This window comes from Vigna radiata, chromosome 9, assembly GCF_000741045.1.
Source record: "Vigna radiata var. radiata cultivar VC1973A chromosome 9, Vradiata_ver6, whole genome shotgun sequence".
NCBI classification, from domain to species: Eukaryota; Viridiplantae; Streptophyta; class Magnoliopsida; order Fabales; family Fabaceae; genus Vigna; species Vigna radiata.
Genome location: NC_028359.1, coordinates 5,144,213 through 5,163,880, shown reverse-complemented (window position 1 = coordinate 5,163,880; position 19,668 = coordinate 5,144,213). Strand labels below are relative to the sequence as shown.

Below are 19,668 nucleotides of genomic sequence, written 5' to 3'. Positions count from 1 at the left end.
TACAGGAATGCATGTTTATTGATTGGAGGAAAATAAAGGATGCAGGAGTGCAGAGTTACAGGAATGCATGTTTATTGATTGGAGGAAAATAAAGGGTGCAGAGTTACAGGAATGCATATTTATTGATTAGAGGAAAATAAAATATGCAGAAGTGCAGAGTTACAGGAATGCATGTTTATTGATTGGAGGAAAATAAAGGGTGCAGAGTCACAGGAATGCATGTTTATTTATTAGAGGAAAATAAAAGAGGCAAGAGTGCATAGTTACAGGAATGCATGTTTATTGATTAGAGAAAAATAAAGGTAGAGTGAATGGTGCCCACATAAATTTTCAATGATAAAAGAGTTAAACTTTTAAACCACTTATTAATTAGGGACGTTTTAGGAAATTGGAAGTGCAAAGTGAAATACTTCGAGGTACAGGATAAAGAACTCGTATCCTTTTAGAAATCCATATCATGTAAATATAAATAACAAAAAGAAAACTTACAAAAACTATGTATGTTAATTTCCAATTATTAAAGTTAAATTTCACTTCGATAATATATATTTTGATACTTAGTGAAATTCTAGTCACACATACCACTTATTCAAATTTGAATGGAAAATCATTGTATTCTACTTTATTGTATTTAAATGTTATATTTTTATTGACATTTTAAAACTCTTTTATAAAATTATATTGACTCTCTAAATTAAATTATATAATTATTTAATCTTTAAAGTTTCTATGTTTGGATTTGAAAAAAGATTTGAAGGAGAGTGAATAGATGAATTTAAAAGAATGAAAAGGTGCCTATAGTTGTTTATATTAAAAGATAGATAAAGAGATTACAACAATACAAAATATGTGATTTGTATAATACATGCGTTACATATATGTGTTATTTTTTATAATAATAAAATTCTTACTATAAATATGAAAGTAAATATAAATAATTTTATAATTTATTATAAATATTTTGTACTTATTTTATCGGTAATCTTTTTGTCATAAATAAAAATGGTTAAATTTAAAAACTAATTATTAAATCAAAAAATTATTAAATTTAAAAATAAAATCAATTGACAGAATAGATATTTTAATTAAAAAACTATTAGTTAAAGAATAAAATATAAAAATTCGTACACCAGAAAACATCTGTTTTATATAGTGATATAAATTTAAAAAAATAAATTGATAAAATTGAAAAAAAAAATGTACTAAAAAGGAGAATTTTCCTACATAATATTTCTCTGCAATTAAACATCTTTAATATTATTTAATTTATCTACTAAATGAGGTTTCCTCTTTTTATTTTATTTTTTCTGTATTTGAAAAGAGTCTAGATGCAAGCCTTACAGGAGAGTTGGACTTATCAGTTACACCATTTGGACTCTAATTCCTGCTTCTTTCAGAAAGGAAATTTTTCATGCACCTCTCTTCATTTTTCTACACCCCTCCATACCAATTCAAAAACTAATATTTTCTACTTTTTCAAATTGATTAATAATAAATATTTTATCATAAAATTATTATTTTATCGATAGATGGTGGCTGAGAAAACAACCAGCTACTTATGTATCAAAATTATATCTGTCATTGGGTCCATTTCTTAAGATTTGATCCTAATTCATATCATGGATTGAAGTTACGGAATTGGAGCTAAAAAAAGTTTAGAGGACTAAAAAAGTTTTTATTGAAAAACTTTGTAAGGCTAAAATATTAATAAAGCCGAATGGGTTAAGACTAAGTCATAGACTTACCTTTTAACATGAAAAGAAATATAATAATAAACTATTATAATTACTATTTATTATTAAGTGAATGAAAAAAAAAATTAAATGTCAAAATATATTTTAACAGGAGAGTTAACACAATTTACAATGAGTATGAGTTGGATTGAATTAAAAATAAAATTAGACATAAATTAAATTCGATTTAATTTATTTTATTTGTGGGTTAAAGAGATTTGTAATTCACAAACAACTTTTTCTTATTAAGTTTTTACTCTTTTTCTTTTACAATTTTTTATTATAATTACTACTTTTATTTATATGAATTAATAATTTAATCAATTTAAATATTATAATATTATTCAATGATATTTGAATATTTAATTTATTTATTTATCAACTTTCGTACTTTAATTTTTAATTTTAATGTTTATAACAATGTTTGATGAATTATATGAACACTTTTTATACCCATTTACTAAGCATTAACATTTATTGTTTTTATAAATTCTATTCAAACATTATATTTTTATCTTAAATGGTAGTCATTAAATATGATCATAATAGTCACAATAACAGTTGATATCAGTGACTAAAATAGTAAATTTCAAGCTAAATTAAAAATGAAAAACAAAACTCTTCTTAAAAGTAAAAGAGAACAGTAAGAAACATTTATATCATAAGAGTCTGTAAGTCTAACAATATTTTAATTGATTGACTATATAATTTTATAAAAATATATATTATATTTAATATATACAAATTTAAAAGGTATGAAGTGTTATTACATATTTTATTTAATAACATGATATAAAAATATTAATTTAAATATAATAAAATTATAATATATTAAACTATTTAATAAAATATAATTTTATATATTTATATAAATGGAATTGTCTTTAAAAGTTCATTAAAATTTTATAGTGGGATTAAACTTACTTTAACTCTGACCTTAACCCACTTGAGAGGGAGTTATGGACGTTGGAGTTTTTTTTAGTCCTCACTTGATAATGCTTCCTAAAAGTAGACTTTTTTAAAAATAGGTTAAGGTTGATCCATGGACCATAGAGTTGTAATTCAAATGTGCAGCAGTGTAGGGTTTCTTTATAAAAATGAAATGGGGTGCAGGGATGCAAGAAGGGATGCAAGAGTGCAAAGTTACATGAATGCATGTTTATTGATTGGAGGAAAAAAAAAGGATGCAAGACTGCAGAGTTACAGGAATGCATGTTTATTAATTGGAGGAAAATAAAGGATGCAGGAGTGCAGAGTTACAGGAATGCATGTTTATTGATTGGAGGAAAANGAGTGCAGAGTTACAGGAATGCATGTTTATTGATTGGAGGAAAATAAAGGATGCAGGAGTGCAGAGTTACAGGAATGCATGTTTATTGATTGGAAGAAAATAAAGGATGCAGGAATGCATGTTTATTAATTGGAGGAAAATAAAGGATGCAGGGGTGCACAAGAATGCATGTTTATTGATTGGAGGAAAATAAAAGATGCAAGAATGCAGAGTTACAGGAATGCATTGATTGGAGGAAAATAAAAGTAAAGTGAATGGTGCCCACATAAATTTTCAATAATAAAAAAGTTAAACTTTTAAACCACTTATTAATTAGAAACGTTTCAGGAAATTAGAGGTGCAGAGTGAAATAATTCAAGATGCAAAGTAAAACACTAACATCCTTTTAAAAATCTATCTCATGTAAATATAAATAACAAAAAGAAAACTTACAAACTATGTATGTTAATTTCCAATTAAAGTTAAATTTCACTTGGATAATATATATTTTGATACTTAGCGAAATTCTCATCACACATACCACTTATTCAAATTTGAATGAAAAATCATTGTATTCTACTATATTGTATTTAAGTGTTATATTTTTATTGACATTTTAAAACTCTTTTATGAAATTATATTGACTCTCTAAATTAAATTATATAATTATTTAATCCTTAAAGTTTATAAAAATAGATAAAAATGTTTGGATTTGAGAAAAGATCTCAGGAAGAGTGAATAGATGGATGTAAAAGAATAAAAAGGTACCTATAGTTATTTATATTAAATGATAGATAAAGAGATTACGTGATTTGTATAATACATGTATGTTATTTTTTATAATAATAAAATTATTATTACTATAAATATGAAAGTAAATATAAATAATTTTTATAATTTATTATAAATATTTTGTATTTATTTTATCGGTAATCTTTTTGTCATAAATAAAAATGGTTAAATTTAAAAACTAATTATTAAATCAAAAAATTATTAAAGTTTAAAATAAAATCAATGGACAGAATAGATATTTTAATTAAAAAACTATTAGTTAAAGAATAAAATATAAAAATGCATACACCAAAAAAAAAATCTGTTTTATATAGTGATATAAATTTAAAAAAATAAATTTATAAAATTGAAAAAAAATGTACTAAAAAGGAGAATTTCCTACATAATATTTCTCTGCAATTAAATATCTTTATTATTTAATTTATCTACTAAATGAATTTTCCTCCTTTTATTTTTTGTTTCTATATTTGAAAAGAGCCTAGATGCAAGCCTTATAGGAGTGTTGGACTTATCAGTTACACCATTTGGACTCTAATTTCTGTTTCTTTCAGAAAGGAAATTTTTCAATTTGGTCCATTTATGATATTAAGATTTAGCCCAAATTGATATGGATTGGATTACGAAATTGGAATTAAAAAAAGTTTACAAAACTAAAAAAGTTTTTATTAAAAAAGTTTGTAAGGCTAAAATATTTATAAAGTCGAATGGGTTAAGACTAAACAATAGACTTTCCTTTTAACATGGAAAAAAATATAATAATAAACTATTATAATTATAATTTATTATTGAATGAAAAAAGAAAAATTAAATGTCAAAATATATTTTAACAGGAGAATTAACACAATTTAAATGAGTATGAGTTGGATTGAATTAAAAATAAAATTAGACATAAATTAAATTCGATTTAGTTTATTTTATTTGTGGGTTAAAGAGATTTGTAATTCACAAACAACAACTTCTTCTTGTTAAGTTTTTACTTTTTCTTTACAATTTTTTACTATAATTACTACTTTTATTTATATGACTTAATAATTTAATAAATTTAAATATTATAATATTATTCGATGATATTTGAATATTTAATTTATTTATTTATGAACTTACGTACTTTAATTTTTAATTTTTATGTTTATAACAATGTTTGATGAATTATATGAACACTTTTTATACCCATTTACTAAGCATTAACATTTCTTGTNTTTATAAATTCTATTCAAACATTATATTTTTATCTTAAATGGTAAGTCATTAAATGTGATCATAATAGTCACAATAACAGTTGATATCAGTGACTAAAATAGTAAATTTCAAGCGAAATTAAAAATGAAAAACAAAACTCTTCTTAAAAGTAAAAGAGAACTGTAAGAAACATTTATATTATAAGAGTCTGTAAGTCTAATAATATTTTAATTGATTGACTATATAATTTTATAAAAATATATATTATATTTAATATATAAAAATTTAAAAGGTATGAAGTGTTATTACATATTTTATTTAATAACATAATAATAAATATGATATAAATATATTAATTTAAATATAATAAAATTATAATATATTAAACTATTTAATAAAATATATAATTTTATTTATTTATATAAATAGCATTATTTTTAAAAGTTAATTAAAATTTTATAGTGGGACTAAACTTACTTTAACTCTGATCTTAACCCACTTGAGATAGAGTTATAGACTTTGGGGTTTTTTTTAGCCCTCACTTGAGAATGCTTCCTAAAAGTAGACTTTTTCAATAATGGGTTAAGGTTGACCCATGGACCATAGAGCTGTAATTCAAGGGTGTAGGGTTTCTTTATAAAAAGGAAATGGGGTGCAGGGATGCATGAGTGCAGAGTTACAGGAATGCATGTTTGTTGATTGAAGGAAGATAAAGGATGCAGGAGTGCAGAGTTACAGGAATGCATGTTTATTGATTGGAGGAAAAAAATAAAGGATGCAGGAGCGCAGAGTTACAGGAATGCATGTTTATTAATTGGAGGAAGATAAAGGATGCAGGAGTGACAGGAATGCATGTTTATTAATTGGAGGAAGATAAAGGATGCAAGAGTGCAGAGTTACAGGAATGCATGTTTATTGATTGGAGGAAGATAAAGGATGCAGGAGTGCAGAGTTACAGGAATGCATGTTTATTGATTGGAGGAAAATAAAGGTAGAGTGAATGGTGCCCACAGAAATTTTCAATAATAAAAAAGTTAAACTTTTAAACCACTTATTAATTAGGGACGTTTTAGAAAATTGGAAGTGCAGAGTGAAATGCTTTGAATATCCTTTTAGAAATCCATCTCATGTAAATATAAATAACAAAAAGAAAATTTACAAACTATGTATGTTATTTTCCAGTTAAAGTTAAATTTCACTTGGATAATATATATTTTGATACTTAGTGAAATTTTCATAACACATACCAGTTATTCAAATTTGAAAGGAAAATCACTCTATTGTATTCTACTATATTGTATTTCAGTGTCATATTTTTATTGACATTTTAAAACTCTTTTATAAAATTATATTGACTCTCTAACTTAAATTATATAATTATTTAATCCTTAAAGTTTATAAAAATAGATAAAAATGTTTGGATTTGGAAAAAGATTTGAGGAGAGTGAATTGATGGATTTAAAGGAATAAAAATATACCTATAATGTTGTTTATTTTAAAGGATAGATAAAGAAAATTGACAACAGTACAAAATAGGTGAAAATTAGATTGGTTATTCGTAACAATTTAATATGTTATGCAACTTTTTTTCTTATATCTATTATATTGTTTAATATTTACAAAATTGTCACCGTGTTTTGGATTACATTGATTTTACTGTATTCGATTTAATATCTTCTTTTAATATGTCTATTTTGCATTAGTGTGAAGAAAAAGATAATAAAAATTTATGAATGATTTGATATATGTGATAAATAAAAAATATTTTAATATGTTAAAATATAATATTATTCTTTTGCATATGTGTTAAAATGAGTAGAAAATAAAAATTATATTATTTTTCATTAATATTTTTTTAAAAAGTTTTATATTTGATTACAACTATTATTATTATTATTATTAATTATTATTATAATATTAATTATATAAATAAAGTTGTAGTATCTAAAGAGTTGTGATGAACTCTTTGTTTTGGATCTGGGACATTAGGGCTTGTTCAAATGTACTTCTCTTTGGCCATTTAAGATCTCGCTAGCTTTAGTTGTGTTCATTTAAAAACATAAGCACTTGTCTTATGTTGTTCGGGTTACTATACAACTTTACACGCCTTACTTTTTTAAATGGCCTCATGCTTGAATAGATTAAGAAACAAATTATATATCTAAAGACTTACAACACATATGACACAATAAAATAAATAGTTGGAATACAAATATTCAATTACCCAATAATACATATGTTGAGACAAACAATGTTTTAGAGTGTTTTTTATGTAATAAATAAAATTTCACAATAACTATAATATAACCGTCATCCACTATTTATGTTTGTTAGAGATAATATCCTACATAATTTTTAGAAGAGTTAAATATGTTTTTGAAATCTTAACTTTAAGTGAAAATTGAAATTAATCTATTTTTGAAACTGTGGTTCAATTTAGTCTCTCAACTTCTGAAATGCGTTGATTTAGTTTTACTAACCAAATTTTGTCAAGTTTATTTAATGTTTTGAACGTGTTTCTCATATAACATTGAAACAAATATATGTCAAATGTCTAAACAATTCAAATGTTATCATAAAACACGTTAAAAACATTAAATAAACTTAATAAAATTTGATTAAAATGACTAAATCTATGCATTTATAAAATTAAAAGATTAAATTGAATCAAAATTTTGAAAAAAAAATTTTAATTTTGACAAAAATTAAAAAACTAAAAACATATTTAATATTTTTACAATATTAAAATTTTATATGAAATCTAAGTCTTATATCTATTAGATATAAAAAAATTGAACATCGTATAAAGATAAAAACTTATATATCGATCTTGTTAAGATTTTTTTTTTTTGTATTGAAAATGATATCAATTCTTAATATGAATTGGACATCTCACATTTATATGGTATCTTCTTAATAGAATCTTCCATCAATAAATACTTATCAGTTGTATTAGAGTTTAAGATTATACTTAACCAACCCTGTTACTATTATATAATAAAGACTACTATAATGCCTAACACTAGAATCGGCTCTCCAAATTCTAACAATACCAAGAGGGAAGTTTGAAAAGAAAAAGTACTTGTGAATTGTGGAAAGGTCGTGATTCGGAGTAAATTTGTTTGTCAGAGGTTGTTCTACGAAGCTGTGAGTGATTGCAGGAGGGTTTTCACAGCAGGATTTATTTATAACAGCAATTGTAGCTGTGCCAAACTGAAGGCCCAATGAAATCTTTCCTAGCCCACAGCCATAACCTTAGACTAGGCAAGAATTCGAGGTTCCTCTGCTCCAAAATAATAACCATTTTAGAAATAAATATTTTTGGACACTTCAACCCAAAACAAGAATACAAGAGAAGCATATGTAGTAATTGAATGGTAACATAACATCATGTTACTATTAAGAAAACTGCAAGGAAAACAACCTCTTCACCCTGTTTTATGATGATGATGACAGAATGCGGAGTTGATGGTCACATGTCACAAGCCATGGCTCGAATACCACAGAACATGCATGGTGTGGTTCATGGGAACCCAAACATACCCATTTGGGCTTCCACTACAATCGCAAATACCAAAACTGGTAACCTTTGAGGGGCACAAGGATTTTGCCCCACACTTTTACGGGAATGCCAACATTTATTCTTCCAATTTTCATTTTTCATGATTTTAATATTTTTAAATATATTTAAAATATTTTCAACATATTAAAATTAATATCTTTTTAAAACAGTGTCAAAAACATACCTACTTCCCACGCAACGCAACTACCACAGGTTCAGATTCAAAATTATTACTTAATAGTAAAATTATATCAGTGAACAAAAATTGAAGTGTGATTTGACGGTATGGTGGTGTGAGATTTAACTGGAACGGTGAAATTGGGTATAGATGTGATTGAAATGATGTGAAAATCTAAAAGTAAGCTTTCGGCGAATGAGAAGATGACACGTGGACATGCATGGTGATTTCATCTGTGACGCAACACCGTGGGGGTGTGTGTCTGAGAGAGAGACAGGGTAGCCTACGTCCCTACCCTTCGCCTTACGTTAACGCCTCCCCCTCCCCTGTTTCACTTTTTTTACCCTTCAAATATTATAATCATTTATTAATATTTCAATTATGTTATTTAATTAACTTCCACTATTGGTAGGACTTTTAAGATATGACTTTAATTTATATAAATGATCTATCTTCAATTTAAAAACATTATTTTTTTTATTTTATTCAATATAATACTTTAGTATAGTGAGGAAAACTGTTAAGAATTCAATTATTTATCAAAAGTTAAATAAAAATGAAAAAGTTAAATAAGAAAAAAAAAATAAAACTTTAAAAACATTACAGTAACTAATATTTTAATTTTTTTAAGTATTAGGACCAGATCCTGACTACTCGCCTCAAAAAAGTCTCACTATTGATTTTGATGTTCTAATAAAATATTATTATTTAATTATTTATTGAAGAATAAAGTGTAAAATATATTTAAATAATTTTTTTACCTGAACTCCTAAACGATATAATATTACTAGATATAATAAAAGATAATTATGTATGACCTTTTAGTTTGTATTTCCACTTGTGATATATAATATAATATGATAGGTATGTGGTTTGTATAATATCTATAAAAGGCTAAATTCATTAATAATGTGTCGCTTTCATGATACATCTTTCCAACCAAAACTGAATATTTGGTGATATGGTTTGATATGCAGACAGCATGTAGTTTTTATTTTAATAGAATTAATTTGCAATCACATGAATTGGAACACGCACACACAGATATCTTGGATACAGTGTTACTATAGGAAGCTTTGAGCCATGTTTGATGAAAATGAATGAGACGACACCGTTTTCTGATGGAACTCCGAAAGGATGAAAATGGAGAATGTGGCTGGTGTGAGAAATTGGGAAGAAGAAGAGTAATGATAGAAATGGCAGAAAGTGAGGGACCAAATTTATGTAGGAAACTGTTTTCTCTGCAAAGTCTAAATTATTTAATAGGTTTAGCCATGCCTCACGCCCCCAACAACCTTCAATAATGCCTATCCCATTACAACCCTCATTCGTCAAAACAACTTAAAACATTTTCTTTTTCTTCTCTCTTTTTTTTCCTCGATTAGATCGAATAAAAGATTAAAAATATGTTTATGTTTGCTAATAGAAAGTTGCAAAATCAAGAAACGAGGAGAAAATTTTAAAACTGATACGTATTGTTAAAGAATTTAAACTCAATTCATATATACAAGATCGAAACACTTTATAAGATGGTGAGTATCCTATTGGAAAATCTTTTATATTTATAACTATTTCTTTCTTGTATATAACAAGATTTGTTATATTTTATACGTAATCATATCATGAATACTGAGATAATTAATTATATAATCATATATATCATAGAAGAAAATATAATCTGTTATATTATCGATTATATTGTTACTTTCTATTAATACTATACTTTTTAATATAATAAAATAAATAAAAATATCAGTATTAATAATAAATACATTTTTTATTTTATTTTGTTTTTTAACAAAAAATTATTTTATTTATTTCACTTTTTATTTTTATTTTTAACTTTCTCTTCTATTCAAATAAATAATGATTACATGTAGTTATCAAATGTTTTCACATTAGACAAAAAATTTTGTTGAGAATGGAAGTGAATTTAAGTCTAGTATTAGGTGAAAATGAAAAAGTTCAATAATATAAATTTATTGTATTAAGATTTTGGGTTGAAAGTAACGTGTTAATTTGAGTTTATGTTTTATAATATTCTCAAAATGGGTTGGAATTCGTGAGTTATCTGACCTATCACGAGTTTGAATCAGGTCGGATTAAAAAAAAAATTAAAATTTTTATACCCAAATTTTAAACCTGATCCACTAAGAATTCGATTCACTTGGTTGAACTCGTGGTTAGTCAGATTGACTCACCAACCTACCTAATTTTCATAATAAGTATTTTTTGTTTAAGTTAGTCATTTTATAAAATATTGAAATGAAGGCTCTGAATGAAATTGTTTTTGTTGGAATAATTATATGATATGAAAAATCCACAAATCAATACGTCACTCAATTTTTATGCACAAACAAAATTGAATTGCTATGAAATCTTCAAAGATTTTATTGAGAAGATTTTGTGGTATGTTTATGTGAACGAAAATTTATGTTTGATTGATCATAAATCTAATTAAGACCATTTTTCTGTAGTTAGATTTGAATTAGAAATTTTTTTATATTTTTTTTCATAGAAAAAGAAAAACTCATAATTGAGTCAGTGAATCAATCCATTTAATTCACTAGCTCGTGATGATCGGGTTGAATTCAAATTTCTTTTACTCACTAATAAGTGAGCTAGGTTGACTCACTAAATGACCACCCATAATAGATTGAACTAAATTAGGTCAAATAATTCGTTTTGATAACTCTAATATTTCATTTAGGTTATATCTCTAATAAATCCTCTTTATTTATTGATTCATCAATAATATAAAAATTGAATATTAATTTTAATAATCTAAATCATACTTATAGAATATCTATCTCTATCGAGATTTTTTCTAACAAAAGAATTTATGTAAGCATTTATTGTTAAATTGCACGACAGTAAACAAAAATCTAAATCTATTGTAAAATATTTAGTTTCTGTAACATTAATTTTTAAATTATAAACTATTTTTATAAAGAAAATACATTGAGTTTTGTGTATATTTGTGTAGGTTCAAAAGGAGACTTAAATGCACCATTAAATTCAATAGTTTTGTTTACTGTGACCACTCATTCATGAGATGAGATGATTATATAATTCATTTTTTATAAATTTAATTCTTTTATTTAGTCTCATCTAATAATATAGGTGTCCAAAATAATCAAATTTCTAACTAATTTGTATTTATTATGGTATCAAATATTTGTTTATCTTATACATTCTATTTTCTTAATATTTAATCTTTAACTTTTAGGAATTTATTTATTTATTTTTAATGACTGTTATTTTATTTTAGTGAAATTATATTTTCTGTTTGTTATTCTTTTTTCAATTTTAAGTTATTTATAACTTTTAATAAACTGATTTTTTTATGAATTCAATTCCCTTATTAATTTGTTATCTAATGAGATAATATATTATGTAAATTTCTTAATTTTACTATCTATTAATGTTTCTTATTTTTAAGTTTTAGAGGAACGGATTTGCAATTTTTTTAAGTATATATAATTTAAATTTATTTATATTCTTTTGTCATATTAATAAGTTAGTTCATTAATGTTTTATCATATATTTATTTTCATAATACATATAATTTACATATATTTTAAAGTGTAATTTTTATTATAAATTTTGTGCAATTTTTCATATTTTTTTTTTCATGTTAATAAAACTTTATAAAATAGTAAATAATTAAGAAATTTTGGATTTGAGATATGATAATTTATAAAAAAATTTATTAAAAATTGAACATTCATATTGTAAAAGAGTTCTTTAATTAAGGATATAAACGTAAAAGCAAGCGAATAATTATAAGTGTGTTGTTGTCATTGTGCAATAGCAAACACCTAACCATGATTTTGAATCGAGTGACTTTTTTTTGGAGTTTTCGCTCTATGCATCTTTGTCACTTTGACAACCACCAATCACAACAAAAGAAAACACGACCTAATATCATTCTTTGCACTGTCTTCTTCAAATCAACAATTGCAGAATTTCTGTCAACAATGCCAATACATAACATATATATGCTGCACTTCACAGCATTCCAACTTCACGTGTCAAATTTCCAGGTCTCCTGTATAATAATGGTTTCCAATGTCAAAAGTTAGTTATAAAAAAAAATATAATCAACTCTAATTACATTTAATTTAAGTATATTATTTTAATATTAATATATTGTCTAAGTTATTCGCTCATTATATATTTGGGAGGATATAGTCTCATTGAATCACACACGATTTTAAAATTAAAATAAATAATATTTTTTAGCTAAAGAAACTGTAAAATCTTGAAATTTTCATCATAAATAAAAATATGTTTGATGAAAAGATTAATTTCTCTTCATATGAAATAAGTGTTTAAAAACAAATAAGAAAAATAGTTTAATATAAAATTATCTTTCTTTAGAATGAAATTATACAACAAAAAATAACATTATTTTTATCGCCCCATCTTAATAGTTAGTCATTACAAGTGTAGTACAAATTTTACAATAACACTTCTTTATTTCTAATCAAATTAAGAATAAATAAATCTACTATATTTCTTACCTGTTTTTTCTTCAACCAAACTACCTGTTATGTACTCAAATTTCCCATTTATCTATATTTTTATTTTCTCAATTTATTTACTTAGATGTCATTTTCACCTCCATATATTATTAACATTAGTTTTATTATCATAATTAATAATAATACTGTAATAATATTACCAGGTTAATAATGACAATGGTAGTAAATTAAAAATGATAACAAAAAAAAATGTTTATTTCAGTTCTATTTCTTCATTTATTTATTTTTCGTCAATAAAAACCTTTTCGTTCTTCAAAATATACCGTTAGAGATAACAACTTTACTAAATATTCGTAAAAAATATCTACAAATTATAAGGTAAATATATAATATCTCATAGGTTAAAGTTTGTATACATAAATTAATAATTACTCATTAAACAAAAGTTAAAGTTTGGATATTCACTCTCAAATTTTAGTGAAAAGTGTAGGTGTAAGATAAATAATTATGATTAATGTTCTATATGTCTGTGTGTACATACAGTTAAACAAAATTAACATCAATAATATCTGTTTTTTTTCTTAAAAATTCTAATAAAGAATATTTAACACTCATTTTAAAATAATTTAAATATTTAATACTATATATAATAAATGTATTGAATATATTGAATTTTTTATACTTATTTATTTTTAAGATATATGAATAGATTAAATATATTAGTATTTTTAAAGTAAATTTTTAAAATAATTCTTAAGTTATTAGATATTGAGCCAAAAGACTTAGGTCCTGAGACCCTAATATATAAATTAATGTTTGAATTCTGGTTGAGGGAAGAGAACATGTTATATAAAATTACATAAATTAAAGATCTATTTTGATGCTATCGATCCAAAAAAATATAACAAAATATATGATTTAATAAATTTATTAATTTTTTTTTTCATATTAAACAGTCTAAATTTATGTATATTTGAATTATATATATATTATAACTAATTTTATTATAATTATTATTTATGATGAAGTATATTTTTTAGTATTAATTAAGTTGTTATTACATGTGTGATGTAAGTATTTAAACTTTTGTATTTTTCTATGAAACATTTAAAAGTATTTAATATCATCCATTAATTATTTTTCAACTTTCATTTTCACATTTCCTCTATCCATTAATGTTTTAACATTTTATATTTATTTAAACAGGAAATGATAACATTTTATGGTTAACCTATTTAATTTTTTGGTCGTTATCATCTCTCTCCTTTTTATTCTCCGAAAATTGCGACTTCCATTGCCTTAAAGGAATGGGGAGGAACTTGTTAAATAGTTGAAGATTTGCAATGTGAAGTCACATTTCTTAATGGGGTTCGTGATTTGTGCTACTTGCGACAACAATCTCAATGGCTTAGGTATGATTTCGATCCTAACCATTTTTAGATTTCTTAATTTATTAACTAGTTATTTCTTAATCTTAATCTTAATCTAAATAATAACTATTACAAATGTATATTGTCCTTTTAAATATTTGTCGTAATTTTGATGCATCTTTTGAAGTTTTTCTCAACTGTACATAATATATAGGAAAATAAAATTTTAACACCATTTTTTTACACCATTTTGATACTGCACACGTGTCAAAATGTGGTTGGACGATTTCAAATTAAAAAACAAACTTTGGTTTTTCTCTTCCAAATATACCCCTGCCTCAACTTTTTTAATTTAAAATCGCCCAATCACATCTTGACACGTGTGCAGTGTCAAAATAGTGTCAAAAAATGGTGTTAAAATATCATTATCCATATATATATTTTTGGTTTTTAACCTTTTTCATCACATTCTTATGAAAACATTTTCTAAACAATTAAGAAATCATTTTAGATCTAAAAAAATTAGAGATATGAGTTGAAACTCAGAAAAGAAAAAAGAGAAAAATCTAATTTATCATTAAAATATTGAGAAATAGATATTAAGTTAGTGAGTATGTCAAAATTTAATGCAAAACAATTCTAGAAACATCTTAATTGTGTATGCATGTTGCACATGATATGAACCTTTTCTGTTTCTACCAAATATTAGATTATATTTTTGAAAATGGATTTTTTTTTCTTATTGGAGAAACAAAAGTCGGTCCACTTTTAATTTGCTACAAAAATTATTCTATTATGTCTGCATTTGTCTTCTTGATTTTCAACTCTTTGAGAAGTAAAAATTATGATGCACATTTTCCCATCGTTTTGAATGATAAAATGTTTGGAAACTATCATTAACTAACATATAAATGTTTATTTGAAACATTATAAGTTAGATTAGTCAAACTTCTATAATTGAAAATTTTGTGAAAAAAGTTTCATGGAAGCGAAAAATCTAAGTCAATGATATCGACTATAGTTTTGAAAATGTAATACACAAAAAATCATACTCAAACAAAATAAACATATATAATACACACACAAAAAATGTCCAATTACATTTTAGACCATCTTCCAAAATCCCGTGATAGTGTGATGTTAAATCATTTGGATTCTAATTAAAATGTGAGGGACTAAAGTTGTATAATATTAATACGTGTAGACTAAAATTACACATAAAGTAAATAAATACAAAACATTCTTTTAATATACTTTTCTGACACATTATTTTCTATTAGTTTAAATTTATTTAAAACTATATAACGTGAATTTTAGTTTTGTAGCTTTTGATACATTTAACTAATAAAAAAATAGTTAAACTAATATCAGTAGTTAAAAATACGATATAAGTAAGGTAAAATTTACTATATCATTGCACTCTATTTCTCGATAATTTTTCTTTAAATCAAATCTCATTTTTTTAATTTGTTGAACCATATGCCTTTAATTAATTTTATCTTTCATTAATTCTACTATCCTTTTTCCTTTTTACCTGATTGTTTTTTCCTAAAATAAACAGAAGCTTATTATCTTTTTAGTAAGGGAAATTAAAAATGAAAAAGAAATAATAACTAGGGCGAACTTCTCACGCGCCCGGCACGCGCTTCCCTATTCCTGCATAGAATGCACTAGCCACCCCCACGCTAAAACCGCACTTCATTTCCTGTCGTTTTTGATGTATGAACCCCACACCAAAATAAATAAACAAAAGGGAAAAAGAAAATCTTTCTCTCTCTCTTTCCCAGTCACTCTCTTTCTCTCTCTCACTCTCTCTCTATTTAGTGTGTTGCTTGGCCTTGTTTATCAACCAAATCTAGAGCAACCCATTTCGTTGTTCTTCCATTTGAAGGAAAATTTTATACGTCCTCCATTCTGTTTTCCCCCATAAGGTTCAATGCTTTTCTGGCTCCTTTCATTTCCCATTTCCCTAATAATAATACTTTTATTCTTCTCAACCTTTTCTTTTTCCCTATAATAAATCCCTTCCATCACTTCGCACCCCTTTTTCACACTCACACTGCTGGAGTCTTTTAAACCAGGTATCTATCTCTCTGTGTAATGGGTTTCGTCTTTCAATCTTCAAAATGTTTTCTTTCTCAATGGCTGCTTGTTGGGTGTTTCCGTTTTTTATGGGTGTTCCTCTCTGTCCGTTGATCTGCACTGTTTGCGTCTTCGGAATTTGATTTCTGTTTTGGGTTTTTTGTTTCGCTGATTAGTCTCTGAGGTTCAAGGATGTTCGGTGTTTGCTTGATGGGTATTTAATCGTTTGATATCATTTTCCTCACTCACACTCTTTTTTTTTGTTATGTTTGAATCTCCACCAAATCTCTAATGGGGTGGGTTTCTGGTTCTAAATGTTGCTCCTCTGTGAAGAAGGGAGGTTTTCTGGGTTTTTTCTATTGTGTGTTGGTTTTTGCACTATTTGAAATGCTTGTGATAACCAGCAGGTTGAGTGTTTGTTCTCCCTATGGTATAGTGTGTGTGTGTGTGTTTGAACCTTGTTTCTCTTATATGTTTGATAAAAGTGTTGCCTTTGGGTTGTGCGTGGTTTTCGTTTTTGCCTTCCTTGTATGTTTTACATTGACATGAAATTTATGAGCTCATCTCGAAGCATGTTGTTTTTGAGTGTGGTTGCGGTGTTATCTATGCGTATACTTAAATATTATATCGGACGATTCTTGCTTTACTTGGCTATCTGCTATCAGCTCCTTTTTGTTGTTACTAACGTTTTATTTGGATTTGTTAGCAATGTTAATTTCAAAGAACCAAACAATTTTTAAGAAATTTTCCGAGGTGGGGTCTGGCTTTGATTGCTATTTCCAAACTTCTTCACCATCTTACCCAGTAGCATGTGGACTGGACCAGCTTTTCTAAAACACCTACAAAAGTAGGACATGTGATGGCTTTTAGTTTCGTTGTGGTCCTCTAACCAGAGGTTCGGGATTAGTGTTTTTCTTATTGGAAGGAGGTGATTTTTTGTTTGAGTCTTGTTATCTTTGGTGAGATTTGATTTTGCACATGCTGTATTCTGTTTAATTCATCCTTTGATCATTTATCATGCGCGAGAAAGTATTTTGTGTTTTGATCTTGTGCATGTTCTTCCTTTGGCAGGATTGGGTGTGTTTTTTGAAATGTCTTTTCTATTTTGTCATGAGGTGCTTCACCCCCTGTACTAATTTGATTCTCTATGATCTAGAATTTACTCAGGTGATATAATAACTGGTTTTCTTTCTTGTTTGTTAGGTCGATTTGACAGTTAGCTGAGTTCTTTCAAATATACTGAGTGACCCTTTACTTTCAACTCTATCATGGCGGGAGACACATCATGGATAAGCCACTTCGATGATGGTGCACGTAGGGAGACTAGGGAGTTTGATTCAGTTTTGGAATTTGGTGAGGAAGTTGACACAGAGGGAAGTGCTGTTTCTGTGAACACAGTGTTACCTGATGAATTGGTGGAGCGAATCCTAGCCTATCTCCCCGTTGTAAGCATTTTCAGAGCAAGTTCTGTGTGTAAAAGATGGCATGAGATTATTACTTCTGAAAGGTTTCAATGGAACCCTTCAAATTCATTGCCTCAGAGACCTTGGTACTTTATGTTCACCTACTCAGATGAACCAACTGGTTATGCTTATGATCCCATTCTTCGGAAATGGTATGGCATTGAGCTTCCTTTCATTGAAACATCTAGTTGGTTCGTTGTTTCTTCTTATGGTTTAGTCTGCTTCATGGACAATGACAGCAGAAGCAAATTATGCATGTGCAACCCTATTACCAAAAGGTGCAGAAGGCTTGAAGGTCCTCCCGGTCTGAAATTTTCTGATTACAGTGCATTGGCAATGTCAGTGAACAGGAAATCCCACAGTTACACTCTGGCAATTGTGAAATCAAAACAAATCCCTGAGGATTTTGTTCAGTGGGAGATCTCAATTCATATATACCGCTCAGAGAAAGAGACCTGGATGACAACTGCAACAGAGGTTTTGATGGGGTGGAGAGGTGGTAATGAGAGTGTGATATGCAATGGTGTGTTATACTTTTTAGTCTACTTAGCTGGGGGTGTTCCTTCAGAAAGTAGGCATGCACTGGTTGCATATAATATTTCTAATCTCACTTCTCAACCTACCATGAGAAGGAGTTTTATTGCTGCACCCTGTTCACTAACATGTGGCCGATTGATGAATATGAAGGAAAAACTTGTAATGGTGGGAGGAATTGGTAAGCAGGATAGACCTGACATAATAAAAGGAATTGGCATATGGGTTCTTAATGATAGGAAGTGGGAAGAGATTGTACGAATGCCCCATAGATACTTCCAAGGCTTTGGGGAGTTTGATGATGTTTTTGCTAGCAGTGGTACTGATGATCAAATATATATCCAAAGTTATGGATCTCCAGCACTCCTCACATTTGATTTGAACCTTAGACAATGGAAATGGTCACAGAAATGCCCTGTATCAAAGAGGTTCCCTCTACAGCTATTCACTGGTTTTTGCTTTGAGCCTAGGCTTGAAATTGCTCCATAGGTTGTTCTTCAAACAATCAACAGCTGCGCTACTATTATTAGTATTGACACTTTTGTGTCTGAGTTTTCTTGATTTTACTCCATTGTTCTAGTAAAGCTTAATTTGATTTCTGCTTTTCAATATCTTTATACAAAGTGTACTTGCTGATAAGGTTGGCTATTTGTGGATATTGGGATATTATATAGCATTTGAAAATACAAATAGCCACATATATTTTTAGTTTCCTTTCTATCTACATGTTTTGCTACTCTTATTAATCAAAACAGAAGTATTTCATAGTCAAAAGGCAATGCATTTTTTCTCTGCATGCTTTGAAAATGGAGTTAATCATGCATTTAAGTATATTTGATTGACTGCCTAGGCTTTCTAAAATTTGGTGTAATGACTTTTATGATGCAAACTTTTCTTTATCACCTTTTTAACTAGGACAGCATCTAATCCAAGGTTGTGGATGGACCAAATTTCTTCTGCCTAGCAGTGGCAGTGTCCTTTAGAATTGTGGAACAACATTCAGGCTGTCCTGCACTGA

At 26.6% G+C, this 19,668-nt stretch overlaps 1 protein-coding gene across 4 annotated transcripts; it reads left to right on the top strand.

Annotated features, from left to right (window-relative positions):
- Positions 1-16,344: 16,344 nt before the first annotated feature.
- LOC106773168 (F-box/kelch-repeat protein At3g61590) lies at positions 16,345-19,370 on the top strand. Of its 4 annotated transcripts, XM_022786236.1 has the most exons (3): positions 16,896-17,612; positions 17,725-17,768; positions 17,857-19,370. In XM_022786236.1, the coding sequence occupies exon 3, from the start codon at positions 17,922-17,924 to the stop codon at positions 19,137-19,139; it is 1,218 nt and encodes a 405-aa protein (XP_022641957.1). In that variant the 5' UTR covers positions 16,896-17,612; positions 17,725-17,768; positions 17,857-17,921; the 3' UTR covers positions 19,140-19,370. The 4 variants fall into 4 exon arrangements, with proteins under 4 accessions (XP_014515366.1, XP_022641958.1, XP_022641957.1 ...); XM_014659880.2 differs by lacking the exons at positions 16,896-17,612; positions 17,725-17,768 and adding an exon at positions 16,345-16,652; XM_022786237.1 differs by lacking the exons at positions 16,896-17,612; positions 17,725-17,768 and adding an exon at positions 16,670-16,867.
- The last annotated feature ends 298 nt before the right edge of the window (positions 19,371-19,668 follow it).